At 41.0% G+C, this 20,757-nt stretch overlaps 1 protein-coding gene across 1 annotated transcript; it reads left to right on the forward strand.

The window, feature by feature from the left end:
* Positions 1-3,274: 3,274 nt before the first annotated feature.
* Positions 3,275-5,055, forward strand: LOC122052982 (40S ribosomal protein S15-like). Its single transcript, XM_042614773.1, has 5 exons — positions 3,275-3,340; positions 3,448-3,599; positions 3,683-3,740; positions 4,445-4,579; positions 4,722-5,055. The coding sequence occupies exons 1-5, from the start codon at positions 3,338-3,340 to the stop codon at positions 4,833-4,835; spliced, it is 462 nt and encodes a 153-aa protein (XP_042470707.1). The 5' UTR covers positions 3,275-3,337; the 3' UTR covers positions 4,836-5,055.
* The last annotated feature ends 15,702 nt before the right edge of the window (positions 5,056-20,757 follow it).

Below are 20,757 nucleotides of genomic sequence, written 5' to 3' on the forward strand. Positions count from 1 at the left end.
GTTTGCGTGGAGTCTTCGTTTCGTCAACTTTCCAGCCACATCCTCAATTTACCGTCATCTTCGTTTTTAGACAAGATCAACAACATTAGGAGTCGCGGCACAAATCGCTCTAGCCATCTTCGCTGGCCTAAAATTCTAGAATCCAAAAAGAAATTGTAAACAAAGGCACGGATCAAGACTCAAATTGTAATTCAAAACGGAAGAAAAAAAAATTGAATTGAATCGAAGAAAGAGTGAAAGCATATGTGAGGAGGCCGATGTCGGACATGCTAAGGTGGGAAGTGGAGACGATGTATCTGGAGACAAATCTAGCCTATAATTTGGAGCTCTGTAGGATGGCAACAGAGAGGGCGTCGAAGATCCCCGACATCAACATGATGCCCTCCTCTTCGATGAGGCGGTGCATACATGTTTTCTTAAATTCTATCTGATGAGGTATACTAGTGAAATTTTCAGGAGCAAGAGATGTTTCTGTACACCCTGATGTCCCTTTGTCTCCACCGCTTGCCACTAAGATAAATTGAAAAGTACTTGTGAAAATTCATTCAATTCATTCAATTAGCTTAGAGTTATCATTCTATTGAAAAAATTCTCCATAGTACTATGGCTAAAATTTGTGATCCTTATATACTTAATTAACCACTTAAAAGATCTCACCATTGCACTTACGAGACATTAAGATAGATATTAAAAAGTAAGTGGAACTTTCGTTTAGAGGACTAATCTCCCCACTCATGTTTAATCAATTGATTTCAATTGCAGGCCTTTGTATAGAATTATGATAATTGTAAATTTGTAAGTCAGTAGTCAAGTGAAGGAGGGACCATCTAAATTATAGCTGTCTAATAATAAATTCGATAAATTAGAACATGCCACGTGATAATGATTGACGAGTGTATTGAATGCATGTTTTAAGTGAAATAAAATATTTATATTTAATTAATAGTTGATTTTTCATTCGATTTATTACTTAGATTAGTTGACTTTTCAATTGTTCTCTCATCGAATGGTCACATTTGAGTGTCCAATCAACTATCAACTAGAAGCAACTCTCTCACCGGGACAATAGTTGAGTTAGGTCCTTCGTCAAATGTCTAAAGTTCGAATTCTAGCAATGCATGGTTGGAATTTCTTCTAATCAAATGATAACCCTCGAAATATTAGTCGTTTGGATAAATTTTTATAAATTCTTTTTAATTTATTCGGATGATTATAAGAAATCTAGGGGGCTAGACGAATCATTTCTATTAATCAAAAACTAGATATTTTGATTATATTAAATAAATCTAGAAGCAACTTCTTTCCTCAAGTAATTTAAGTGTTATTATTTTCTCAACGATAATGGATCAAATGTTTATGAGCAAAGTTTGATATTCGATTTGATAAAAATTTATTTATATTTATTTGACATATATAAAATAAATTAAATAAATAAGAAATAATTCATTAAATTAAATAAATAAATTTGAAAATGTATGTATATTCAATTCATTAATATTCATAAAAAGGATGGTTAACAATGTTCATAAATAAAATTTATGAATTGTATTTATTAACATAGTAAATAAATAAAGATAATTTTAAAATAAAAAAAGAGCAGTCTGGTGCACAAAATTCCCGTTATGTGGGGTCCCAGAGAAGGATCCATTGTACGTAATCTTACCCTAGTTTTAAAATAAACAAATAAATTTATATTATCAAAATTTAATACAAATTTAAAAATATAAAATTTTCAAACAATTAATCAACTTAATTAAAGGGTATATTTAATCAAGAGATTTAATGACTTTCATTGACTTTGATTTAATAATAGACTTTTGTGGAGTTAGATAAATTTTTATTGATTCTTATATAATTTCATAGAATTATAAAAATAATTTCATAGAGTTCTATAGACATTTTTGCTAAATATTTGTAAACTTTTTTCATGAAAACTTATGGATTTACATGAAAGAAAAAAAAAATCTAAGATTCATTATTGTTAATATGATAAACATCGTTCCATATTCAATTTACTATTATATCTCTCCATGTATTGACATTTGCTTGTCGTGGTTCTTGAGTATCAAATAACTGATCAAAGTAATCAACATCATGAAATTGTTCTGACAAGGATGATAAAACTTCATTATCTGGTTCAACTGAAAATTCATCAGAACGATACTCTTTGCGAAGAAAATCATGCAATCCAACATAAAGCCAAAACAAGCTCAACTTGTGTTGTATATAAAAATGAATGAGCTGTTTTGAATATTTTAAACTATGATTTAAATATTCTAGATACCCTCTCAATGACATTCCTTAAGGAGGTATGATGAAGATTGTACAACTTCATTTCATTTTTAGGGCGACGACCAATTGGACAGTGAATTCCTAGAGATGATAATGCACATCTCGAAATGGAACAAAAAATTGACACCGATTCAGATATCCATCATCTACTAAAAAATATTTATTATAAAACCATGTTGGTGGAATCAAATGACCAAATATAAATAACATATATGCAATTTGAAAAAATTAAAAAATAAATAAAATAAGCAAGTAACATATAGAACAAAATATATATACTTGTGGAACTTTAAGTCCGTTATTTTTTGATAAAATATTTGTCAAAACATTTGAATTATAGGTAGATCTTTCTCATTCACTGAGCATATATATGAATTCTAAATCAAAATTATAAGCTGCTAAAATATTTTGAGAAATCATTGCATGATGATTAGGGTGACTATTAGTATATGTCCAAACATCAATAGCTCCAATGCAATAATAATAGAAAATTTTTATTACTTATTCAAAGGAAGTAAAATGTCTGGTACTATCCTTTATCATCTAAATGAGTAAGTTTAAGTCAAGTTTAAAATAAACTCAGGTTCATAAAAGAATAAAATTAAGCCTTCAATACTTATTTCAATAATTTAATTCTCAATTTGATTTAACTTGATTATTTTATTAGATAAATTTTAAACACCAAGAAATTGGGTACCGTTGGACTCATTTAACCTATGTTTGATTAGTGGCAATGTAATTAAATTTATAGTTAGACTTGAAACATAATTGGATTATATATTATCACTCTTAATTTAAATTACAAAATTTTATTACTGTTTTTTTTTACGTCCTCAGTTAAGTTATTAATTGCCTTTATGTTTTTTTTTCTTATTATTTTAAATGTTTCTCCAAACGAGTATGGGTAAAATGGTAATTGCAAGTACCGCGGCCACGTATTCCTCGCCTATAAATAAGATTCGGGTACTGAAACCCTAATTTTCCAGAGCCGCTTTCTTCCATCGACCGCCGCTGCGCTAGCCAGAGAAGCTCTACTCGGACGCTAATGGTTGGTTTCGGATCCTTTGTCTTGTGTGGTAGTGGTAGCGCGTTGTAAAGATTACGATCTTTTGTTATACATGATCTCTTTGTTGGTCTTGTTGGATTTGATTGCAGGCGGATGCTTCAGATGCGGTGGACGTCGGAGGGGCGCACCCCAAGAAGAGGACCTTCAGGAAGTTCTCTTACCGTGGGGTCGATCTGGATCAGCTCCTCGACATGGGCCTCGATGAGCTCGTTAAGCTATTCGGCGCACGTGCTCGCAGAAGGTTTGAACCTCGTCTTCTTGTGTTTTGTTCATCTCCTTTGGTTTTTCCTTGCTATGTTTAAGAGTGAGTGTGAGACCATGCAGGTTTCAAAGAGGGCTGAAGAGAAAGCCAATGGCTTTGATAAAAAAGCTACGCAAAGCGGTATGATACCCCTTTTTTTGAATTGTCTATTTCCTTTGCATTTATCCTTTCCTTCATGAAATAAATTCAGATTTACTTGTGTTATGTTAATATGATTTGTGTTGCACATTTAATTTTGCTTGTTACATGATAGCTGGTAATGCACATCCTTGTGATGGCAACTTTCAAAGTATCTAGCATGCCACTGTTACCCTAACATAGCTACTACTGCAACCATGTGTATGTAAAAATTGTCATAACAATCAGATATGTCAAATTATATAACATCATCAACGTGAAAAATCTGTCAGTTTCTGTACCTGGAGCAACTTATGGTATTTTTCTGTTATATAATATAAAACAAAGTTAATGAGGAATTAGAATAAATTAGTTACACATCTGAGTTAATAATTCTTTAGATGTTTCTGAAACATTGCAATGCTATTAGATTCAAATTGTAGTAATAAGTGTTCAGAAATAAAAAAACTAATAGAATTTGCAAGAATCTTTAATCGCCTCTAAGTTGACCGATGCTTTGATTGGTGAATGTTAAGACATTCATGTATATACCATCCAGCCATTTTTTTATAATGTGCTGGTATCATTTCATCTTTTGTGCTAAATAACTGAGCCAATCCAAGGATTGTCATTCTTCTCCGGTTAAAATTTCAACAGCAATTCTATTAAAATAGAATACTCATTTGTTATGTATTAACTATACCCAGAAGCGAGACGCACCTCCAGGTGAAAAGCCTGAGCCAGTGAGGACCCATCTTAGGAACATGATAATAGTTCCTGAGATGATTGGGAGCATCGTCGGGGTCTACAATGGAAAAACATTCAACCAGGTTGAAATCAAGGTAACCTTATTTATTTTTTGACATAACATTCATGTGGCATATTGCTAGGGATCTCTTTAATTTTACTTTTCTGCATTCCATATCTTTAATAAAAACTATCATATTTCTCATCGTATATTGATTTGTTTATGTGGCATTACAGCCCGAGATGATTGGCCATTACTTGGCTGAGTTCTCCATCTCATACAAGCCTGTGAAGCACGGAAGACCTGGTATTGGTGCTACCCACTCCTCCAGGTTCATCCCCCTCAAGTAAAACTTGCATCAGTTGAGTTAAGAAATGTATGACCAAGATCCTATTGGAGTTGCTATTCCACTTGGGTATTTCTTATTCTAGGCCCGTTAATGGTTTTACTTGGATAAATTATATTTCTTTATGCAATTTTTTATCGAGTACTTTTGATGTTGGAAGATTACAAATATTTGTGTTGCTTTATTCAAAGTCGATATATGAACTTATGACTCGTTGAATCAAACTGGTTTTGGAGTTTATTTGCGATCAAATTTCTTCGTGCCAACCTGAATTACTGATTCAGTGCAACTTTTGTTTCGGCTAGTTTAGCTGCAGTGTTTGCTGGAACCAAAGTTGTTAACTAGCTCGCTGTATCCACTTGATCTGCTCCATCCAATTAGCACACATGATAAAACAACTCTTTTAACCCATGCCACTCCTGCTCGATTGGTCTGTTCAACTTGATGGACTCGTTTGGCTTGCTTAGGTGTATCTAACAACTGACTTATTCAGTCCGCATAGCTCGGCTTAGCAAGCTCAATGGAAATATCCTGGTATGCGGTGGTCTATTTGGTTTTTTTAATTTATTTCTCTAGAGATGGTTATAGGACGAGCCTATGACTTTTTATAGAATTAATTTTATTTTCCTCGATTTAAATTTTAAATAAAAGATTTTTAGCAAGTAGTTTTTTTGATGATGAAACTTTTTCATTGAATTAAGTTATTGATTGGAATGAATCCTTACATCACAAATTTTCTATGGAAATGCTTACTTTATTCCTTTTCAACCTACAGGAGACATCCAAGCGGAGTCGTGTTTCATAAAAAGATTAATTTTCATACAAAAGCAAGAAGAATGAATTTTCTAGCATAGTTCATTTAATGAATTCATTATATTCTTAAAAAAAATTCATACTTTTAAATGCCAGTCAGGTAAAGAAGGTGGGATATTTTATGCCAAGAACTGTCATAATTCGTTCCCCTATGTTTTTTTCAAAAAATCTTATTCTTGTGATAATTTTTTAATGTAAATAACACATTTCCAAAATAGATAAAAATTATATTAAAACCACAAATTCAAGTTTGCAACAAATGTTACAAATCGATGTGAATGTCAACATTCTAAATAAATATTCACAACTATAACAACAAATAAATTTTATTTTACTAGATGAGATTAAGTATATAGATCCTGGCATGTTATTAGATTTTATTTTTTATTATATTATTATTTATATTTAAATAAAGTTGATTTTATTTTATTATTATTAATCAAGTTTTTTTTATTTAATATGTGTGTTTGTCATAGTTTCATATCGTCTAACGAGATCATTTATTGGTCGTTTAAGTACATATCATTTTAAAAGTGTCTCTCGAGTTTTCCATTAATAGTTGTAACTTTAATTTTTTCTCTAATGTTTTTATTTTTTATTTTATTCATTTATGTATGTTTGCATATTTATCTTAATATCCTCATCTCTGTACATATATTGAGATTTGATTTTACTAAATTTAAATTTTTTTCCTTCTAGTGGTTTTTGTTAAAATTCTAATTTAACATTTACTCCTTTACGTGCTTTATCTGTAAGGGATCGCACGACTAGCTAGAAGGGGGGTTAGATAGACGGCATCCCCAAATACTCGCTCTTCCTACAATATTAGCTTGCGCAGCGGAATAATACAAAAACAAACAAGCTAAACTAAATACAAGACAAGAAATGAAATGCAAACCAAGCTACACGATCATTTAACATGGTTCGGAGATTGCTTGCTCCTACTCCACGGCGTACCCTTGAGGTGGGCGATCCCTATCCGGCGATGGATTAGCCCTCGGCAAACTCCGGCTATCTTAAGTCGCTCGTGGGTGGAGAAACTTCATCACAACACCAACCAAGACTCTTGAGACTAGTAGACTACTAATTAGGGTTTACCACCACTAATTTCGTCAACTATAACCAAGCTCCCAAGGCTTGGTTATAAGGCCACGGGTTGGAAATCCCGTCTACCAGTCGACTGCTAAAACTAGTAGTCGGCTGTCCTCTGTAGGAATTCGACCGTTACATCCCAACGACTCGATACTAGTCGACTGCCAAAACTAGCAGTCGACTGATCCACACAAACCGAGCGAACAGAAACATTCTGTTCGCTGCCAGTCGACTGCACCAGTCGACTACACCAATCAACTGCTGTTTTCAGCAGTCGACTACTACAATAACTGCTACAGTAATCCCTAAACTTTGGATTTTACCCCGAGTACAATCTCTCAGCACTCGAACCCTCACCCCTTATAACTCACTTGATGCTTTTTTACAGCTTTGACCTCTTGCCTTAAAGCCTACTTCCTTAGGCTCTCGCCCCTCGGATGCATTCAAGCCCGCGGCTCGTCTCCAATGCTATCCTTCGCGTATGCCTCGAAGTTGTTTCCCTCGACCCTTGTCCTCGCTGCCTTGTCCATGGTCCCTTGGATGATCTATCCTTCACCGGACCCGAAACCATCAACCTGAGTCACATGTGTATCCTGCAAACCTGCACAATTCAAATACACATATCAAATACAAGGGTGAACCTAACTTAAACCCTTTGCCCAAACACCAAAACACATGGTCGCAAGGACCATTGGGATTGCTTCCAACAATCTCGCCCTTTTTGATGTTTGACAATACGTTTAAGTTAAGAAAAACAAATAACAAATAAACATGCTAAAACAAATGGACTTACGCTGTCAAGGCTACACACTTGGATTTACGCCGCCGAATGGACTTACGATGCCAAGGCTACACACTTGGACTTACAACGCGAATGGACTTACGATGCCAAGGCTACACACTTGGACTTACAACGCCGAATGGACTTACGATGCAACATGCATTTGAGCCTATCCCAAAGCTCCGCCTACACCTATGCTCCCCATTGAGCTAGGAATTTTCCCAGAGGGCTATTTAAGAACCTATCACAAGGCTCCCCCTACGCAAAGACACTTATGGTTTTCCCAACTAAACCTTACTTCTTCCCCTTTGCCTAACATTAAAAAGCTTTAACAATATCCCAATTGTTGAAAACTTAATCATCAAATTGACCCTAAACTCGTGTATTTATTCCCCATGGATCTCATACACATATACGAGCTAACCCGGTCAAAATCTAGTGCTGAAAACACTTTCAGACTGGTATCAGTCGACTGCAAGAAGTACCAGTTGACTGCCTTTATCGAAATGAGCTTACAGAGAGACATTCTGTGCTCAAAAATACTATTACCAGTCGACTGGTACGCTATTTTTGAAAAAATCAACCTTTTCTGACCAACTTCAAAAATGCACCAGAAATTCCACAAACCTCCGAAAATTCTCAAATTTTGTGGAGAGGTATATTTTATCAATGTCTACTTGGGAAAAATATATATATAAATATATTGATCATAAATCCCAAGATTGAAACAAAACACAAAACTAGCTAAAAAGTTCAATTGAACCTTGACCTAAAGTCCTAGTTTTGACTTCCTCTTGATGTATTTGTCCATATTAACCCACAATGCATCCCTAGTATTGATTTATATGACATATATACATCTAAAACTAATTATCATACTATATGACCCCAATGTCATATTTCTAAGCATGAAACATATTCTATTTGTACCAATTCCCTAGGTTTGAGACTCAAGTCCGTCTCTAAACCACTTAGCACATTCTATGACCCAACCTAAACTCCCAAGTAGTACCCACTCGAGATCCATTAGCCATAGGCCTCTACTTGACTCTTTGAGCTCCCCTTAGAGCTCTTAGCCTTAGTCACCTCCCTAGGTGACTTATCTACTATGGCTAGGCCACATCGGTGCACCTCCGGTGACACTTGGCCTACAAACCTAACCTTTTTAACCTTGGACTCCTTATCCTTGGTTAACTTAACCTTACCTTTAAATGAATTCTCTTGCCATTTATTGACTTCTCCTTGCTATAGTCATATGCAACCCTAACATAAAACTTTTCCTTAGCCTTGGAGACACTAGATCGGTATCCTAGACCCGATCTATCATTGTTGGGTCTTTGACTACCCAACACCATACCTAAACTCTTAGATCCAACATTGAATCTTTCTAGGATTTTCTCTAATTTATCAAGCTTTGCCTTCAAAGCTTGATTTTCTCTTTCTAGGTTCCTAACCTGATTAGGGAGAAAGAGCAGGGCAGTTTGGTCTTTTTACATGATAAGGGTTTTTGTTTTTAAGGAACATTGTTCATCTCCCGTGCAGGCAAAGGGGGGGGGGGGGGGGGGGGGTTGGTTCATGGTTTTGGCTTGGCCGCCGCCAACAGGAACAAGGAGAAGACCTTCTTCTTCCCTTCTACAGTCCTCACGACGCTGGCGAGGACCGACCATTGCGCCTCTCCCTCTCCTCTTCGCAAGGCCGCCGCCGCCACCAGGAAGGAGGGCTTGCTAGGCTTGCCTCCGCCATCGTCAGCCCTTCCCTCTCCTCTTCGCAAGGCCGCCGCAACCAAGAAGGAGGGCTTGTTGGGCTTGCCTCCGCCACCGTCAGCCCTTCCCTCTCCTCTTCGCAAGGTCGTCGCCACCAGGAAGGAGGGCTTGCTGGGTTTGCCTCCGCCACCGTCAGCCCTTCCCTCTCCTCTCGCCAGCAGAGGCCAGGGGGGTCAAGGATGTCGCGAAGGGCCGATCACCGATCAGATGCCGTCGGGGTCTCCTCCCGCCTCCGGCGCCACTGTTGCCTTTCCCCTTCACGCGAGCCGCTAGCTACACTAGCCTCCACTTCTTCCTCTCTCCCTCCTCTCCAGCACTGCCATAGCCACGGAGCACCTCCTCAGTCGACCGCCATCTCCTACAGTAGCCGCCACCCCTTCTAGCAGGTGCCTACGCCTCCAGCGAGCGCTGCAGGCTCCAGTGGGCACCGCCTTCGCCTCTGGCCAGAGCCACCTGTTCCACCAGTTGTCGGCAACGCCTCTAGCAGCCACCACTGCCGCCTACAACGACTGCTGCCGCCACTGCCATCGCAGCCGCCTCCAGCGGCTGTCATCATCGCCTACAGCGGCTGTCGCCGCCTCCGCCGACTCCCACCTCCGATGTCACCTCCAGTGACAATCACTAGCCGACCTCCCACCTCCATGGTTTGTATTATGCTTTGCGTGTTGTGTTCCGACCATCGAGTCGTTGAGTTAGTGACATTATACGGCCTGCGTACCGTGTGACGACCTACGAGCCACTATCACATCTGCCCTACGTGCCGTCTCTTTGGACCTCGGCTGCATCAGATTCCATGTCATCGCCCTCAGATCCGACCCCTCAGCTGACTCACATCCATTTGTTCGTCAGGGCCGTGACTACTCGATCAGTACCGTGATCAGCTCACCGATCCATCCGAGGGCGCCCCCGGGGCTAGGGTACGTCATTGTACTCACATTATATTAATTTCACTGTGCCTATATTATTTGACTACTTATATGTTCGCGGGACCTGCATTGAGCATCGAGGTACCAGAGACCGGGGCAACCCGGTCGCTGTTGCAGGTAGCATTGACCGGAGGACTTTTGATGACTTGGTCAATATAGAAGACAATTCACCACCCGAGTCATGGAGATGCGGTCAACATTCCAGACATGTCACATCGACAGGCCCGTCTTCTCAGCATCCTGACAGGATCAAATTGGCGTCGTCTGTGGGAACACACCTGATCTGGAACGTGAAGATGGATGACGTCGGAAAATTCTACCATCCTCATGACCTCGATAGGTTTCGATGAATGTGTCATTCTCCTCACTCCACGGGTATTCGGGAGTCGAGGAATTGAGTCAGATCCTTTGCTGGTCGGCAGGTCAGTTTTTGTATTATTTTTTCTCTTTCAGTTATATGATCTGTCCTAGTTCCTCGATCGAGGACCCCCGTGCTGATTGGCCGGGCGTATATTATCCAAGCCACGGGCTCGATGCCGAAGACCCCGCGCCGATCGGCCGAGCGTATATTATCTAAACCACGGACTCGATGTCGAAGACCCCGCGCCGATTGACCGGGCGTATATTATCCGAGCCACAGGCTCGATGTCGAAATCCCGTGCCGATCGGTTAGGCGTATATTATCCGAGCCACGAGCTGGATGTCGAAGACCCCATGCCGATCGGTCGGGCGTATATTATTCGAGCCACGGGCTCGATGTCGAATACCCCGCGCCGATCGACCGGGTGTATATTATCTGAGCCACGGGCTCGATGTCGAAGACCTCGTGTCGATCGGCCGGGCGTATATTATCCGAGCCACAGGCTCGATGTCGAAGACCCCGCGCTGATCGGTCGGGCGTATATTATCCGAGCCACGGGCTCGATGTCGAAGACCCCGTGCCGATCGGCCGGGCATATATTATCCGAGCCACGGGCTCGATGTCGAAGACCTTGCGCCGATTGGTCGGGTTTGAGTTATGTTTGAAGACCGTCGAGCGACGACGTTAAATGTTAGAGCCGAACCGGTGGCTATAAATACCCGGCTTGAAGACCGTTGCGGCGACATTAAACGCCAAAGCCGAAACGACGGCTATAAATATCCGGCCTGAAGACCGTCGAGCGGCGACGTTAAACACCAGAGCCGAACCGGCGGCTATATATACCCGGCTTGAAGACCGTCGAGCGACGACGTTAAACCCCAGAGTCGAACCGGCGACTATAAATACCCAGCTTGAAAACCGTCGAGCGACGACGTTAAACCCCAGAGTCGAAGCGACGACTATAAAAACCCCGCCTTGAAGACTGTCGAACAGCGATGTTAAACCCCAAAGTCGAAGCGGCGACAATAAAAACCCCGCCTTGATGACCGTCGAACGGCGACGTTAAACCCCAGAGTCGAACGACGACTATAAACCGTAGGGTCGGGCGGCGACCTTAAACCCGTATCTTCATCGATCAGCTTATCAGAGCATCTATCTCCCCCGTTCGGGGTTGAGCAGTCTTCACGAGCATTTATCTCCCCCGTTCGGGGTTGAGCAGTCTTCACGAGAAATTATCTCCCCTGTTCGGGGTCGAGCAGTCTTGGCGAGCATTTATCTCCCCCGTTCATGGTCAAGCAGTCTTCACGAGCATCTATCTCCCCCGTTCAGGGTCGAGCAATCGTATCGAATATTCTATCTCCCCCATTCGGGTCGAGCGGCTTTCACTGGTCTCGGACCAGCATATCGGTTCTCATATCCCCCCCCGGTCGGGGTTAAATGGTCTTTACTAGTCACGGACGTATCAGAACATTTTATCTCCCCCATTAGGGGTTGAGCTATCGTCGATGGTCACGAACAAGAGCATCTCCACTGGTTTCGGACCAGGATATCTCATAGGCTCTGCGCCCGTTCGGCTCACGACTTTCATTTCGGTGCGTATTCGATTTCGCGTGCGATGCACCAGTGCGGCTCACGACTTTCGCCTCCACGCGCCTTTGACTTACAGGTGACACTCCAGTTCAGCTCATGTGTAATGTGCTCGTTCGGCTCACGACTTTCGTTTCTATGCGCATTCAATTTCGCGGGCGATGCGCCCGTTCGGCTCACGACTTTCGTTTATGTGCGTATTCGATTTCACAGGCTATACTCCCGCTCAGTTTTCAGGCTCCACTCCTGCCTAGCGCTGCTTCGTCTCTGGCTCAGTATTTGTCTAGCCGCTCGCTTGGCGTTTGCCCAATAGCTAGCCAGGCGGCCGCTCGGCCCTATTTTTCGTTGCTTGGTTAGCATTCTCTGGGCCGCCTGATCCTATACCCGATCATCCACTTAGCCACGTTCTTGTTTTGCTCTATTTGTCAGGTCAGCATTTTATGGTCACCTGGTTGGCATTTTCAAGTCACCCCATTGCATTTTACGATAATCCGATCAGCATTTTATGATCGTTTGGTCGGCACTCTCCGGGCCGCTTGTTCAACACTCTCGTGGTCGTCCGATTGGTATCGCTTAGCCGTTCGTTTGGCCACACACTCAAACTACTTGGGTTGAACGCTCGATATTCTCTAGATGATCTGGTCAACATTTTACGATCGATTGGTCGACACTTTCTTGGTCGCTCGCCCGGCATCACCCGCTCATTCGCTCGGTCCACTCAGCATCCCGCGTGTCGTTCGGTCTACTATTATTTTACTCGTCGCCCGCTTGGCGTTTTGCCGCCCACTCGGCATCAGTCAGTTTGTCGACTTGGTATTATCTCTCATGGTTCGCTCGGCATCTTCGCAGCCACTTGGTCAATATTACTTGACTGTTTGCTCGATGTCGCCCGATCGCTTTGCTTAGCATCGCCCGAGCGTCTGCCGCTCGACACTATTTTTCATCTCTCGGTCAACATTTTTCTCGGTACTCGGCCCAGCGCGCGTTATTCTGTCAGCACTTGCCTCATTCATTGCTTCGTCATTTGCTCGATATTGCTACCATCTTTAGTACGACACCAATACTATAGCAATCACTCGCGTGGTATTATGCGAGGTTCAGTGATTTGACTTTGATGTCGAGAGCGAATCGACCTTTGTGACAGATTATCAAGTCAGTCGGACTTACGTCTCCTTCGACTAGACTTGAAGAGGAGACTTGTGATGCGGATAGAGCTTCGGGCATAGGAGTGATTAGGGAGAAAGAGCAGGGCAGTTTGGTCTTTTTACATGATAAGGGTTTTTGTTTTTAAGGAACACTATTCATCTCCCGTGCAGGCGGGGGAGCGGGGGGCTGGTTCGTGGTTTTGGCTTGGCCGCCGCCAACAAGAACAAGGAGAAGGCCTTCTTCTTCCCTTCCACAGTCCTCGCGACGTCGGCGAGGATCGACCATTGCGCCTCTCCCTCTCCTCTTCGCAAGGCCGCCGCCACCAGGAAGGAGGGCTTGCTGGGCTTGTCTCCGCCATCGTCAGCCCTTCCCTCTCCTCTTCGCAAGGTCGCCGCCACCAGGAAGGAGGGCTTGCTGGGCTTGCCTCCGCCACCGTTAGCCCTTCCCTCTCCTCTTCGCAAGGCTGCCGCCACCAGGGAGGAGGGCTTGCTGGGCTTGCCTCCGCCACCGTCAGCCCTTCCCTCTCCTCTCGCTAGCAGAGGCCAGGGGGCCGAGGACATCGCGAAGGGCCAATCACCGAGCAGACGTCGTCGGGGTCTCCTCCTGCCTCCGGCGCCACTGTTGCCTTTCCCCTTCACGCGAGTCGCTGGCTACACTAGCCTCCACTTCTTCCTCTCTCCCTCTCGCGCTCTCCAGCGCTGCCATAGCCACGAAGCACCTCCTCAGTCGACCGCCATCTCCTACAATAGCCACCGCCCCTTCCAGCAGGTGCATACGCCTCCAGCGAGCGCTGCAGGCTCCAGTGGGCACCGCCTTCGCCTTTGGCCAGAGCCACCTGTTCCACCGATTGCCGGCGACGCCTCTAACAGCCACCACTGCCGCTTGCAGCCACCACTGCCGCCTACAACGACTGCTGCGATGGCAGTGGCGGCACTAGCCGGCCCCATCATCGCCTACAGCGGCTGTCATCATCGCCTACAGCGGCTGTCGCCGCCTCCGCCAACTCCCACCTCCGATGTCACCTCCAGTGACAACCACTAGCCGACCCCCGCCTCTATGGTTTGTATTATGCTTTGTGTGTTGTGTTCCGGCCATTGAGCCGTTGAGTTAGTGACATTATACGGCCTGCGTGCCGTGCGACGGCCTACGAGCCACTATCACATCTGGCCTACGTGTCGTCTCTTTGGACCCCGACCGCATCAGATTCCATGTCGTCGCCCTCAAATCCGGCTCCTCAGTTGACTCACATCCATTTGCTCGTGAGGGCCGCGACTACTCGGTCAGTACTGCGATCACCTCACTGATGCATCCGAGGGCACCTCCCGGGGCCAGGGTACGTTATTGTACTCACATTATATTTATTTCATTGTGCCTCTATTATTCGACTACTTATATGTTCGCGGGACCTGCCTCGAGCATCGAGGTACCAGAGACCGGGGCAACCCGGTCGTTGGCTGCAGGTAGTATTGACCGGAGGACTTCTGATGACTTGGTCAACGCAGAAGATAACTCACCATCCGAGTCATGGAGATGCGGTCAACATTCCAGACACGTCACACCGACAGGTCCGTCTTCTCAGCATCCCAATAGGATCATAACCCTAGAATTGACTTGTCCACATTGAACATTCCTAGACCTACCCATTTTTCTAGGCATATGTCTCCCCTTCTTGGGATTAAGGCCTTGGGTCTCCTTAGGTCTACCATTTCTAGATTTATCAAGTATTGGTCTCCTAGAGTTTTGATCTACACTTACCCTATTCCTGCTATCATGATATTTAAATCCAAAATTTTGCATGGGCATATAATGATTAACATTATTTTTCCTAGCATGTAAGGAGGAATGGGAATTTGAATTGCATTTCAAATTAGGGTATACCTCCTTTACCCTTGAAGCTCCCCCTTGACTTGAGCTCTTCTTCTTCTTCTCCCATTTCTTCAATTGTTCCAACTTCTTGAGCTCTCCCTTCCTAGGGCATTTTATGTGATAGTGTCCCTTCTCCCCACACGTGAAGCACACAATATACAATCTCCTCCTTTGAGTTTCTTCATTCCTACAACTCTTGTTAGTGTTTAAATTAACTTGAATGGATTTAGGAGTTACCTTCTTCTTACCCATTGGGTACCTACTCTTGTAGTGTCCCTTCTCATTATAACCGAAGCAAATGATGTGGCCCTTTGACTTAACTTCGATGGAGGTGTTTGCTAGGTTGACCACTTCCAAGACCTCTTCTTCATCCTCTTCACTTGTCTTGGATTCTTCTTCAACCTTTGAGGATGTCTCCTGGATGGCATTTCTTCATCCTTACTAATGGATGACATTTCTTCATCCTTCTCCTCTTCGGATGGTGAGCATGGCTCAACTTCCGGTTGCTCAACCTCCTCTCCTTGAGTAATTGAATCCATCTCCTTGGGCTCTACCTCTTCATGTGTAGGCAAAAGTTCCTCTCCTAGAACTTTCTTCAACTTACTCCACAACTCGTGGTTGTTCTTGTATTCACCTACATGACTTATCACGTTAGAGGACAAAATTTCAATCAACATTGATATTACCTTTGAATTTGCCTCCGATTGTGTGGTTTGCTCCTCCGTCCAATGTCGTGGTCGGAGCTTCTTTCCTTTCTTGTCCTTCGGGACTTCGAATGGTTCCTCGACGACCATCATCGTGTCCCAATTCGTCTCGAAGAAGTTCTTCATTTTCACCAACCAAAACGTGATGTCCCATAAGCTTCCTCCTTCGAACTTCGGAGGTTCTATCAAGTCGATCATCTTCTTGCTTCCTCGGCGGTTAGTCCGACGGAGAGCGGCCTCGCTCTGATACCAATTGTAAGGGATCGGACGGCCGGCTAGAAGGGAGATTAGATAGACGGCACCCCCAAATACTCGCTCTTCCTACAACGTTAGCTTGCGCGGCGGAATAATATAAAAACAAACAAGCTAAACTAAATACAAGACAAGAAATGAAATGCAAACCAAGCTACACGATCATTTAATGTGGTTCGGAGATTGCTTGCTCCTACTCCACGGCGTGCCCTTGAGGTGGGCGATCCCTATCCGTCGGTGGATTAGCCCTCGGCAAACTTCGGCTATCTTAAGTCGCTCCTTGTGGGTGGAGAAACTTCACCACAACACCAACCAAGACTCTTTAGACTAGTAGACTACTAATTAGGGTTTACCACCACTAATTTCGTCAACTATAACCAAGCTCCCAAGGCTTGGTTACAAGGCCACGGGTTGAAAATCCCGCCTACCAATCGACTGCTAAAACTAGTAGTTGGCTGTCCTTTGTGAAAATTCGACCGTTACATCCCAACGACTCGATACCAGTCGACTGCCAAAACTAGCAGTCGAATGATCCACACAAACCGAGCGAACAGAAACATTCTGTTCACTGCCAGTCGACTACACCAGTCGACTGCTGTTTTCAGCAGTCGGCTGCTACAGTAACTGCTACAGTAAATCCTAAACTTAGGATTTTACCTCGAGTACAATTTCTCAGCACTCGAACCCTCACTCTTATGACTCACTTGATGCTTCTTTGCATCTTTGACCTCTTGCCTTAAAGCCTATTTCCTTAGGCTCTCGTCCCTCGGATGCATTTAAGCCCGCGGCTCGTCTCCAATGTCATCCTTCGCATATGCCTCGAAGTCACTTCCCTCGACCCTTGTCCTCGCTACCTTGTCCACGGTCCCTCGGATGCTCCATCCTTCACTGGACCCGAAGCCATCAACCTGAGTCACATGTGTATCCTGCAAACCTACACAACTCAAATACACATATTAAATACAAGAGTGAACCTAACTTAAACCCTTTGCCCAAACACCAAAACACATGGTCGCACGGACCATTGGGATTACTTCCAACATTATCTACTAAAATAATATCATCTGCAAATAATATGCACAACAGGACTGTGCCTTTAATGTGTGTAGTGAGTTCATTCATAATTAATTTAAAAAAATAGAGATTTAGAGCTAATCCTTGAATTAACCTTATCTTTATTAGAAATATTTAAGTTCCTTCGCTTGAGGACTTTACTCTAGTCGTTATATCCTCGTACATATCTTTAATTAGTTAAATATTACATTAGCATATTTCTTTTTTAGAATTCTCCATATAATTTTAATTATGACTCTATTATAAGTTTTTTTTTATGTCAATGAATATCATGTGTAGATATTATTTTTGCTCCCGATATTTTTCAATTAATTGTCTAAAAGATATATAACTTCTATTGTCGACCTTTCAAGCATAAACCCAAATTGATTTTCGATCACCATGGTCTTCTTAATTTTTTTTCTATTATTTTTTTCCAAAATTTCGTCGTATGACTCATTAGTTTAATACTTCTATAGTTTACACAATTTTATGTCTCCCTTGTTCTTATATAAGGGAACTAGAGTGCTTATTCTCCATTAATCATATATTTTTTCGTTTTCAATATCATGTTAAATAATTTTTTAAATTATTCAACCTTGTTTCCTTATGCACTTCCATACTGTTGAGATATGCCCGATGCAATGTGTTAAAAATACATGTCGTAAACATACACAACAGAAGACAACGATAAATAAACTAATTTATTATATCACACATCACACGCATGCAAGATACAATTGTGCAGACAAAATCATAAAACAAAACGAAATCGAATAATAATTATTCTAGGTATATCATACGAGAAGAACATCAACCTTTTGTGAAGTTATCGAACTTCGCCTCTATTCGTATCCACGTTGAGCTCTTCAAGACAACTCCAAAAAAAAACAAGTTTCGCCTTCGGAAGGTACTAACCACGAGCGAAGGAGAAGGATCAAGGAAGAGTAAGAAGCAAAAAGAATATTTTCTTCCTTTGGGTGGCTCACGGTAACAAGAGGTGATCCTCGTGTTGTTGTCGGCGACAAGAGATAGGGAGAGGGAGAGAAAGATATTGGGTTTAGGTTTCCAAAATCTAATCAAGCTAATAATGAATTGTGTATTAATTATCTCTAAATCATATTAATATATAATTAATTCTCTTTAATGAGTTGGATTAAAGCCTAAATCCAACCCATTATGTTTTAAATAAAAATTAGTCCATTAACCTTTTGGTTTGATTTACAACTAAATCAAGTTGGTTCATGACTAAACCAAATTGCTTCATGACTAAACTAAATTGGTTTATGACTAAACTAAATAAGATCTAACTCTTTTATAAAAGATGCGATCTGTTCGCGCTTTCATTTCGATAAATATTTTCATATTTGTCTTATGTATGGTACAACCAAACATTATCTCTTGATCTGAATTTTTTTTCTCTAACTTGTTTTACGTTTTTTAGAGACTAATAATGCGTGTGACCTAATAGGTTTTCAATTTATCTTGGTTGTCTATAATTAACTATTTAATTATGGAACGATCATGAGTAACATCTAGTAGTAAGTACATCATGACTCATAACTGATCTCAAAACTAATCTTGAATCCTTCAACAGCTAAAGTGAGTCGTGCCTCGCTCTTTTCATTCGTCTTATACTGACTTGGTTCAAGATATGATTTATGTATCTGTCCCTACTAGATTGACTATATCACACCTAGCCCAAGTAATACTTCATTGTTCTGCGAATTTAAATTACTCGTACATGTATACAAAAGTCTTATACTCTTAATATGTGATGTTTTGACCAAAAACTTTAAGTAATAATCCTGATAAGTGGTCATAGGGTATATGTTTCCTCACAAATAGCGGTGAATCCTCTATGGGCTATTTAAACACCTTCAGACACTTTGATTTCTACCCAATCATTTCGGGTCCACACCTTCAAGAGATGTTTACTTAAGATGTTAAAGTATAAGTTTTTATGACCAAGATAACTTGTATACCTTAAGTTGAAAAAAAGTTGCACTCGAACTGCAGTAAGAACTTTATAGACATATCCATATATGTAGAGAATCATATGAAGTGTTACAGCAAGTCACTCCAATAAACTAGTTACCATAACCAGCATTTATGTTTCATTCTTGACATTCCAATATCTCCAACTAATGAAAAACAGCTGCTTGGCCGAATCAAGGAGTATAACCCGTGTTAGTCTTACAGAATTGATAATGTCTGAATGCATCAATTCGACAACTAAGGAAATTTTAATACGTTCATAATTACACATGTAGAGATAATTACAAGTGATCTAGTAACAAATTCTCTTATACTATGAATTGTATTGCGGATATTCAGTAAATGAGTTTAAAACTTTTCAAAAATATAATATGCACTCAAATAGTGAATCTATATTTATCAAATAAATAATAAAATCATGAGGCGATTGCCTCAAAATCTAATACGTACCTCTATCAGAATATCATCTGGTTCAATTACTTTTTTATTATGCATCCCATTTAAAATTTATTTTACTTTTACAATTTAAATTTTATCATAAAAATTTAAATTTTATGATAAAAATTTAAATTTCTATATTCATTAAATTTATTTAAATTATCTAAATTAAGTTGGTCATATATTAAATATGTTTAAAAAGTTAAACTCGTTAAATTTGACCTAATTGAACATGTAGTGAAGATGTTTATAATTTTAAACATTACCCTCGAGTTCGGATTTCACTTTATTATAGTATTGTGACATATATAAAGCTCAAGTACCCCATATTGCATCTCTTCGTACAACGACAAAAAGCTTCTTAACGGTTGAAGATCTTAGAATCAAATCTTAGTTTAGATAAATTAATTTTTTTAATAAACACTTAACTTAAGAATATTAGAGTAATCAAATTGTTATGAGTATTTTTTAATTTATTCATATGTTCGGTAAGTAAGATAAAATTGATCAACTTAGGTTGAATATCTAATATAAAAATATCTTAAAAATTGTCACTTATTTAAAAATAGTATGCCCTGAAAGTAGAATCTTGTAGAGTGTTCATGTAGCTTGAAATCACCAGTTCTATCGTCTTCACAAGGAACACAGTCTGAAAAGAGTCATGTACGCAGTGGTTGAATTACATTGACTAAGGAGGGCTTTTACCCCATGAGTCCATCGAAACCATCTAGTATAACGATTCCTGATTATGAGGGTTGTTTTTGCAACCTCTATTTTTCTTCTGTAGGAGGACAAATGGATTAAAGACGTTAAGGGAGGGGGAGAGGGATAAATAGCATTCATTGTTTCTTTTTAAGTCACAAGAATACACAGCGAAAAAAAGTAATAAAAAAAAACGTTAACATAAGTAGTTTTATTTAATTTGGAGCTTTCAACGACTCCTACTTTAAGGTCAGTACTCGTTGAGTGCTTTTGTATCGACAAGATTATAAACAATTAAATACAATGTAGGAATAATAAAAGAATATTGGCAACAAAAGGAAAGAAACTTGGTTGCTAGTTTTCGGAATAGTCTTTCCATGTTATAGGAGCCTTCATAGAGCAGCGCACAAGAATGAAAGTTGGATTGGATTATCTTCTAAAAGC

Source organism: Zingiber officinale, chromosome 3A (genome assembly GCF_018446385.1).
Source record: "Zingiber officinale cultivar Zhangliang chromosome 3A, Zo_v1.1, whole genome shotgun sequence".
Classification (NCBI taxonomy): domain Eukaryota; kingdom Viridiplantae; phylum Streptophyta; class Magnoliopsida; order Zingiberales; family Zingiberaceae; genus Zingiber; species Zingiber officinale.